We start from the raw sequence: 10,001 nt of genomic DNA on the forward strand, positions 1-10,001 counted from the left end.
CTTTCCCTAATCAAGTAATTAAATGATAAATATTTATTTCGTAATAAAATATCTCTTAACTTACTTCTATATAAAAAAAAAGCTAAAGAACATTTTTAAACACTAATTATAACTTTTTTGTATGAATCATGAAACAAATGTTTATAATTTACTACATAAATAAAAAAATATAATAAAGATTTGTCATTGATCAATTAAATAAAAAATAGTCTTGATTATCTTTAAGAGATTATCTTTATTTTTTTAATTTTATTTAAATAAGTAATTTTCATATTAATTTAATTTTTCTTGTATTTTTTGTTATTTAGTCATTTAAATATAATGTTGATTTGTTATTCATCTTGGTGTGAAACTTGTTGATTTTTTTTGTCTAGTTGCAGTATTCGCTTTAGTTCATTTGAAAAAAATAATTTTGATTTATTACAAATTTCAATTCATGATATTGACGTCGTTGACATTGTAGATTCGAAAATATGAATATTTCAGACACTTGAATTTTATTATATTTATAAGTATATTGTTTTGTATTATATTGATATTGTGTGCTATTAATCTGAGTGTTGTAATTTTGTTTGTATATTTATTTTTTTAGTGTATTTAAATTTATGTGGTACCATATATTCTGTTAATTTAAATGAATAATATTGTTTTTTATAGTAAAACAAAACTAAAATGAAAATTTTATTAGTTTTTGCATCAGAATTTTGGGGTGATAGATAGCATTAGATCCCGTTGTTGTAGCTCAGTTTTGAGTCCATTAACCTTTCCAGAATGTTTCCGCAAAAAAAAAAAAAAAAGACTCTTCAAATATATTGGGCCCGAAATTCCAACAAATCCGTAAAGGTAATTACTAATTTGAAAAGAAAAATGCTAAATGTTATAATGAAAAATAACAACATGATAATAAAATATAATCTTCATGCGATTTCTTAGCTTAATTTTAATATAATAAATTATTCTTTAATTTATTATCTTTTTTTTCTTTCTAATTTAGTTATTTATTTAATTTTAAGTAACAATTTGATTTTTTATGTTTTAAAATATCAATAATATTATTCTTTTCCTTACAAAAAATTAAAAAATTCATTAAAATTTTCAAACAAAATTCATAAAATTAATTATCATCTTTAATATAAAATCAAATTTTGTCAAATTCATAACTCAAATTTTCAAATAAATTCATATTTTCATTCTTTATTTGATATTGTTGGAGATGAAAATATGAGTTTATTTGAATATTTGATTTATGCATTTGATGAATATCTTGATATTGGTATTGAATTTTATGGATGTTTGAAGATTTTGATTAATTTTCTAAGTTTATGTAAATATAGGGTAATATTATTGACATTTTAAGATATAAACGAACAAATTGTTACTTAAAATTAAATAAATGATCAAATCAAGATAAAAAAAAAAATAAAAAAAAAACTAAAACATTAGCTGAAACTATGTTAAAGAACCATTAAGAGGAATTATGCCTAAAATATATATATGTGTTTTCTTTTATTTGGTTTAACTATTTCAACCCATTACTTAATTTATGGTTACTTTTTCCAACTTAAAATTTAGATCTTTATAATTTTTCTTGAAAATGTCTCTCATACTATATAGCACAATTTTTTAGAAAACAAGTAAAAATAGATCAATTTAATTTGTGAATTATTTTTTAAGTTCATAAATTAATAGTAAAATGATCTGTATATAATCTTGTAAATAAAATTTGGATGATAAATTCAAAGATCTTCAATACATTGAGACCCAAGTTAAATCCGAGACTTTTTTTTTATATGTAAATTTTTACCGCTATAAATAATTATAATATAACACAAAAATATTATGAGAATATTAGAAATCATCTTTATTAAGATACGTGTGTTATAAATTTTTTTTTTTTAACCACTACTACCCTCTTTAATGCATATATTACGAAGTAGTATATCCTACGATAACAATTTCAAAAGACAAAAAAAAATATATTTTTGAATCTTTTCAAATTCTATAGTAATTTCAAAACACTTGGTAAATGGGATTTTTGTTATGAATATATCACTTTAAAAGAAAAAAACTCTTAACTTTTTAGAGTTACTAGTTCTAGTATGTGATGATTCATTTTTTCATTGTATTAGTAGAAATCATTAATTTAAAAAAATTTAGATAATGAAATATATTAAAAAACAATTAAAAACTAAAAAATATACTAATAGTTCAACCAAAACACATTTAAATGGTAAAAACAATATAGTAAAGATATTGAAGTTGAGTAAAGGTGTCAATAACATTTAGATACTATTTTCTATTATCATCGAGAATCCGATATAACACAGATTTCTTAGTACTCTATCTATGTCGTCCATTTATATTTTATTGCGGCTACTATTTGGATTATCTTTCTTAACATTTTCATTTCATTATTTTGACATACCACATCACTTTCATATGTGGATCAATATTCTTTATTAGATATGAGTAGGAATTCTTCGTTGTAGATTTATAGTACAATAACCACCTTGTACATTTCATACATAAGTGTTAAATAATTGTGGTCAATGCTAGAGTATGTTGTTATGACACGTGAATATGGAGCATATATAGTCTGATATATTTCAAAGTCAAATTATTTGTTGCGAATGTCGACCTTAAATTAACTCACAAGACGGTAAACTCAAAAGAGAGAAAAAACAATTTTCAAATGAGATAATTTTCTACTTTTAGACATTGAAACGAACTAAAGAATAAGGGTACCTTGTTGTTAGAGTCTATCTTGTATAAAACAATTGAAGATCTTATTCTTTGCGTCTGATTTTGATGTCTATAATGAAAATCGATAACTAAACTTACTATTTGTTAGGATTAAATGCATTAATCAAACTCTCATGTATCTCTTTTGATATATACGTGTTGATTTAAATGATTCATTCTTGTTTTTTATGCTTGTTATAGATTAATCACATATAACTTTATTTTTTATTTAAAATTCTATTAAAAAATAATATTTAAATCTTAAATTAAGATAAATTATCTAATAAATATGATATATAAGAATATATTAGATTCAACTAGTCAAGATAAAATCACCAGAGTTTCATTCAAACTTTTTTAATTATGTTTTTTAAGAATCAATGTTTAGAAAGACAACTATATGTCATTTTATCAAAGAATTGAGGACATGTGAGAATTGATTACAATGTTATTGATGTATAAAGGGAATACAAATGTCGATCATTAGAATATTAGAGAAATATATTGGTGACTTCTAATCCTAATGCTTTAATACTTTTATATTGTTTTTGTTTCATTCATAACTATTATCAATTACTTTGATTTTACTCTCAAAAACCACTTTTAATATCCAACTCAAGAGTTTGAAAGCTTAAGATTATAAATTTTGTTAAAAGACATAATAACACAAAAGTTTTTGTTAATACAATAATTTGATTTATTACTTTTTTGAGCAATATTTTAATATTTAAATGAAATGCGAACAAAATTCAATTTATTTTTGTCAAACCTAAGCTTATTCAACTATATGATGAGAAGATTGATATAAGTTGGGTCTTTTAAGTTATAATATATAAAATAATTTGAAAATCTACCAACAATATTGAATCAAATGATATTTTATTTTATGAAAATTCTAACAAATGGAACAAATTTTTTAATCTAAAAATTTATTATTTAAACAAAATTAAAATACTTTTAGACTCAACAAACAAAAATCTTAACCACAATTTAAAAAAATTATAATTTTATTTTTTCATCGGAATCAAACCACTTCGAGTTTGGTAGGGTTGATTCGTGTTCAACATAAACTAAAAAACCTAAACCAAACGATTTTGATAGAGTTAGATTATTGAACTTATCATAGTTACACTTATTTGTAAATACCCTTAATCACGCACTTCATACCAATCAAAACGTTTAATAACACAATTTATGTGTTCATTTTTTGCGAACTTATTTAATAAAATGTATTTAAATAAATAAATAAATATTGTTAGATCCGTTGAATTGAAACACTATTATTATTATTATTATTATTTTAATTTATACTCGAGACTCCTTTAAATTTTCAAAAAAATGAGTTATACTAAAAATATAGTAATATATTACAAGAGATTCAGGTGACCCTAAAATCGTTTAAAAAAAATAAAAAAAATTAAACAAAATTGATAAATCAAATCAAATGAAATAGTTCATTCGATTTAGTTTGTGAACTATCTGTCACAATTTAGTGTAACTTATTTTTTAACTTAATTATTTGACAATATTTTTTGGCATTTTTTTGGTTTATAATGTTTTAAACAATCTCAATATTCCGGCTCAATTTTTTTATTTTTTAATGGTCTTAAATATGAATTAATTTCACTAGCATTTATCTAATCACCACACGAATCTTTTCACAAATAATCTACCCGATTCAATTCAATACGAAAATAATAGTTGGGATTTTATCAATTGAATTTATTTGGGACGAATTATTAACGATCAATTCCATTCAATATCCTTAATTAGTTAAACCACGAACAATCCCAGGTGGCCCACACCAACAAAAAAAAAAACCAATAGCTCAAGAAAGCATTCTCACGTTCCGCACACAGATGACAAAGTGGGGTTAAATACGTCTCCAATAGAAATTCGACACGTCACCAAAACCGTGATTGCTCATGCAGCAAAACCACGCCCAAGTGCCAGACTGTTAACGACCGGATTCCAACGCGAAAACAGATTATTGTTTAGATTCTGCGTAAACGGACGGTCAAGATCGTCTGCCGCATGCCTAAAAACAGTGCTCACTCAACTCAACACGCAAACACTACCCCCAATCCCTTTCCATACCTCAACGTGGAGAACGGAACAGCGCCGTAACTTAACTCAAACGGCGCTGTTTTCTTCGTTCCGAGTCAGACGCACGCTTTTCTTTATTAGTGATTTTGATATTACCTGCATTGACGTCTTCCAGTGTTCGGTTAGTTTTCTTGACTTCACTTTGAATTTCTAGATCTAGTTTTACTCTTGATTCGTCATTGCAATTCAGCGTTATCAACATTTTTGTGTGCTGAATTTGTTTACTGAATACCTAATTTCGAGTGTGTGTGTTTCTCTTTTAACAATTTTGGATGTTTCGCCACTTAAATTCGCTCTTCAATTGGATACGTTGATGCATCCGTTTTAGATTTCTGGTTTGTATTTGCACAAATGTGTGAAAACTGAGAATTTGTTTCCTAAGTAAGGATGAGCGTTTAGAACAGTGGCGGATCTTTTAGTAGACTGGGGAGGGCCGCGGTTCACCCAAGAAATTTTTTCTTCTTCATATATGTGAAATTATAAAACTGCCCTTACATAGAATAAAAAATCACAACCCACCCACACAAACCTACCTCGCGTTCTATCTCTCGATTTATATTCCTATTCTCTGTCGTCACTCTGATTCCTTCCTTCAGACCTTCGCTGCACTGCGACTCCTCCCCGGAAGCTTCGGCCACCACATTTCGTTCCTTCATTCTCTCGGTCTCACCTTCTTCAAGGTCCTTTCTCAACTCTCTCTCTTGTATAGAGTCCACTCAATCTGTTGAAATTTTAACCTACATCTTTACATTTCATCTCCATTTCACAATTCTTCCTTCTTTTAATCACAACCTAGATTTTTGCAATTTTTCTCGATGGTTTCCCCCCTAATTTTTTGTTAGTTTCTGGGGTTTGGTGTCTTAAATCTATGATGAGTTTTCCCTAACCCAGCATTAGAAGTAGAAAATGAAATTAAAGCTTATGGTATTTTTTTTTGTAAAAGGAATTTTTAATTATTTGTTTTATTTGAAGAAAGGGTTTTTTTTTCCTTTTTTTGTTTTGTATTTTTTTGTCGCCGTTTATGCATGTGAAATCATTGCTTACTTTTTTTGTGATGTTGATGATGAGGGATGAGAAGTGTGGTAGCAGTATTTATTCTTAGTAAGATGAAAAGGACTATTGTCTTTTCTGGTGGCTGTAGGGGTAATTACGTAAGCTTTGGCATGAAGCAATGAGAATTGCGAACTTTTTGTCATGTAGCACTGTAACCCAATTAGATTATTACTAATACTTAGTCGTTTTTTTGTTATTTTGATAAGTCATGTCCTTGGCTTTTTCCTACGAGAAAGGTCAAAGGATGTCAATAAAAAGACACTTTAAGCCAATGTTGGTTACAGTTTCCTAACACATTTTGTGCTGCATATTATGCTTTGCTAACACCGTTGTTTCTGTCATTGAATTGGTTTCCTGTTAATTGTTTTAACACTTTCTATTTTGGTGGTCAACTTCAGTCCCAAGATGGTTGCCCAGAACTTTGTAGTTGATTTGAATAAGCCCCTTGTTTTCCAGGTACAGGCTCAACCCTTAAATATATCTTCTTTAAAAAAATGTTTTTCATGCCCTGTCATGCATTAGATTCTAAATGTTACACAGTTTGCGCTTAGGTTTATGTGTGAACATCTGTTGTGATAACAAGTGGATTGTTTGTACTTTGTTTAATGTATTCTAAGTAACTATGAAAGAACCTGACCGAAATTTTAATGTTCTACAGGTTGGACATCTTGGTGAAGCTTATGAAGAGTGGGTTCATCAGCCCATTGTTAGCAAGGAAGGTCCCCGTTTCTTTCAAAATGATTTCCTGGAGGTATATCCTTGAACACATCCACAACCACAACAGCCAAGCCTTGTATCACTTGGTTGGGGTGGGGCTGGCTAGGCAGACCAATGGATGCCATTGGATTTATAAAAAACCAAGTTTTTGGTAAACGTGTTACACCATTTAGAGTAGGGTCTTTTTTGATGATTTCTTCATAAAACTTCTGTGACCACAGTTCCTGTAAAATTCTAATTTGACTATCTTCCATGTATCTACTTTTATCTCGGAGCTTTTACTGGCCTTCTTCTCACTTGATGAAACCTCATTTCTTTTCTTTTTTTATTTCTGTGTTTTTCTAATCCAATTTTGCACTAATTCACCCAACATTCTCACCACATACACTTACGTTTTGCTCTTGTTGACTGTTCACTACCAATATTTTGCTGTCATAGTGCATTTCTTGTTATATAGCTTTCTGATAAAGTTTTCCTTTTAGTTTGATTGGCATTTTGCAACTTACGAGATTATGTCCCTATCACTAATCCTTTTAATAATTGCATTACAAACAAGTGAAGATTTTAAATTTTATGTTCTGTTATTCATTTTAGAATACCATACGTTCCTGACTTGTTACTTCTTGGAACAGTTCTTGACCCTCACAGCCTGGTGGGCAATACCAGTCATTTGGCTTCCGGTTGTATGTTTGTTTGTATATAACTCTATACAAAAGGGTCTCAGCTGTCCTCATATAGCTCTGATGGTGGTTCTAGGCATTTTTGTGTGGACATTGCTTGAGTATTCATTGCACCGTTTTCTTTTCCACATTAAAACAAAGACCTACTGGTTAGACCTCTCTCTGAGCTCCCTTTTGTTTCCATAGTATGAAATCATTTATTGATTTAAGTAATGTTGGCAAAACATTATCTAACACACTCTATTATTATAATAAAGAAATTGTGTCGGTTTGCCCAAAAATAGGGCGTGTCCCACCAAAGTAAAAAGTGAGACTGACACGATTTAGTGAACTTCTTAGGAATTTCACCTAATAATAAATAATGTTTTTAAAAGAATGTGTTCTTAGCGTTAATCATTAGTTTTGGCATGTAGTTGTCTTTACTTAGAGTAACAACTTGATTTTAATAACACTGAAAGTTTATTCTGCATTGATTTTTGGTTAAATGTTGCTTTAGGGGAAATACCATGCATTATCTTCTCCATGGCTGCCACCACAAACACCCCATGGATGGTTTGAGACTTGTTTTCCCCCCTGCTGCAACAGCTATATTATTGTTCCCGGTATATATTTTTTGCCATATTATATGCTTCTTTTTCTAATACTTTATTGGCTATGAAGAGAGTTATGGGATTTCGTTTAAAATTTTAATACGAGTTCTTTCTTTAATGGAAAATTAGAATTTAGAAGGACCAACTGAGTATTTTCCCCCCTCTACTGGGAAAATTCCGAATTTCACATTGGCTTCAGGTGAAGTCTAAGTAAAGCTTCTAAAACCTAGGCAGTTTTTGCTGACAAGCCGATTTTGTAGGGTTGAGTAAGATCCAAAACCTAAGATTGTCTCATATTTAATTAGAAACTTGGCTTAAGGTTTTGGTTCTTGTATATTATACTGTTAAAAACCTAATGATGTTAGTCATTCCTGTTTAAATTTGTTCACTTTGATCCCTCAACTCACCAATCACATTCAATGTTTTTCCTATAACAAATTTTCATCCAACCTCTCTTTTAAACAGTGTCACATTGGAGTTTTCTTATGGGTCAAATGATTATTTACATAGTAAGTTTTAGATGAATTATTTTCAATGGTGATCGGTGACAAATAATTTGGAAGGTATCATCACGGGGACAATGTTAGTTTGAAGCAGAACAATTTTAGAGTAGAGACTGGAGAGTGAAGTATAAGAGTTGCAGATAAGATCCCATTAAAGTTGGATTTGTATTTAATTTCATGTTGGAAGAGAATTGTGATAGAAACTGGTATTAGACAGAATGCATTATGCCCAGATTGATAACAATTCTGGGCAGATATGCTCAACCAGATATGCTCCTAGTTTTCGAGTGCTTGGTCTCTCCCTCCAAATAACCACTCAATAAATTCTTGATAACCAACTCTTCCCTGCCTTTCCCAATTTATTCTTAACATAACATATAACTGCCATACAAACTAACAACATAATACACATAAATGTAATTTCCACTAACTACCCAAGTAACTACTCTCGGTCTCTCCTCTTATATTGTTTCTTAATGGGAGGTCTAACAAATAGTTCATTAAACAATAAATTAAGTACTTGGGATACTCTCTTACTGTATAGGAGCTCAAGAAAATTAAAGAAATCGTTGTTTCTGGATTTCTTGACTGACGTCTTGACATAGGCTCCAATTATGTATAACACAATTTGTAGCTTTCTTTTGAAATTGCAAGAAATATTTTTGACATTTTACAAAATTATTTTAATAATCTTCAATGTAGATTTATGAATATCGGTAAGATTCAGAGATAATGTTTGCACTCATAGTTTAAGGTTTCATGAAATGATGTGGCTGTTTTTATATGTCTATCTCCAGTTCTGGAACTTGGTGAAACTCCTTTCCACCCCTTCAACTGCTCCCGCTTTATTTGGAGGGGGCTTATTGGGTTATGTGATGTATGATTGCACCCATTATTACTTGCACCATGGTCAGCCGAAGACCGGAGTTCCCCGAAATCTCAAGGTATAAACACTTCCCTCCGTTATCTGCGAATGATAATTAAATTACCATTCATTACTCCATTATTCTGCTTAGCAAAATCATTTTCTTGTAATAAAAATCACTGCAAAAGAATCATATCAGTTGTATAACTTACCAGATATTAGCTGATCAAAGTTGGTTCATCTAGGTTCTAGCTTTTGAGTATTTAATTTCAACAGAGTTACATGCGAATGTAACCAGTTGACACTAAAGTTCTTTTTCTTGCCTTCTTTTTGGTTGTCTCTTTAATACAAGAAAAAATATGTGATGTAGAGGCCTTTTTTCCCTTTACAATAATACTTATCAGCCGTCTGAAAGATGGTCGCAAAACATGAATATGGTCAAGGAATTTGGATCAGCCTTTTCTTGGGAACACGATAATTTCATTTTCACATGTCTTACTTGGGTCCCCTACAAATCTTGTATGGGTGATTTTTGTGACTTCCTATATCCAAACATGTTATTATTACTGTCTAGGAAAGGTGAAGGATTAAATCACTTTCTAAAGGGCAAATTTATTTAAAAGTATCTGCTATGGAATTTTCATTTTCTCCTATCAACTTTTGATTTGGTACCTTTCGAAGATTACATGTACTAGCAATCATTTCCATCTTGTAAGCCATACTATAAAAGCCTAATCTTCTTTCC

General features: G+C 29.5%; 1 protein-coding gene across 3 annotated transcripts in view; it reads left to right on the forward strand.

Moving 5' to 3' along the window:
- The first annotated feature begins 4,702 nt into the window (after positions 1-4,702).
- LOC101504844 (dihydroceramide fatty acyl 2-hydroxylase FAH1-like) overlaps positions 4,703-10,001 on the forward strand; it is a 6,545-nt gene continuing 1,246 nt past the window's right edge. Inside the window, exons 1-7 of one of the 3 annotated variants that reach the window (XM_004486424.4) lie at positions 4,828-4,969; positions 5,445-5,528; positions 6,300-6,357; positions 6,560-6,652; positions 7,251-7,447; positions 7,795-7,900; positions 9,189-9,335. In XM_004486424.4, the coding sequence (XP_004486481.1) occupies positions 6,307-6,357; positions 6,560-6,652; positions 7,251-7,447; positions 7,795-7,900; positions 9,189-9,335 (594 nt within the window). In that variant the 5' untranslated portion in view covers positions 4,828-4,969; positions 5,445-5,528; positions 6,300-6,306. Of the gene's footprint in view, positions 4,970-5,444; positions 5,529-6,299; positions 6,358-6,559; positions 6,653-7,250; positions 7,448-7,794; positions 7,901-9,188; positions 9,336-10,001 lie in introns of all 3 variants that reach the window. The other 2 variants (XM_004486423.4, XM_027331437.2) reach the window with 2 other exon arrangements.

Source organism: Cicer arietinum, chromosome 1 (genome assembly GCF_000331145.2).
Source record: "Cicer arietinum cultivar CDC Frontier isolate Library 1 chromosome 1, Cicar.CDCFrontier_v2.0, whole genome shotgun sequence".
In the NCBI taxonomy this organism is placed as follows: domain Eukaryota; kingdom Viridiplantae; phylum Streptophyta; class Magnoliopsida; order Fabales; family Fabaceae; genus Cicer; species Cicer arietinum.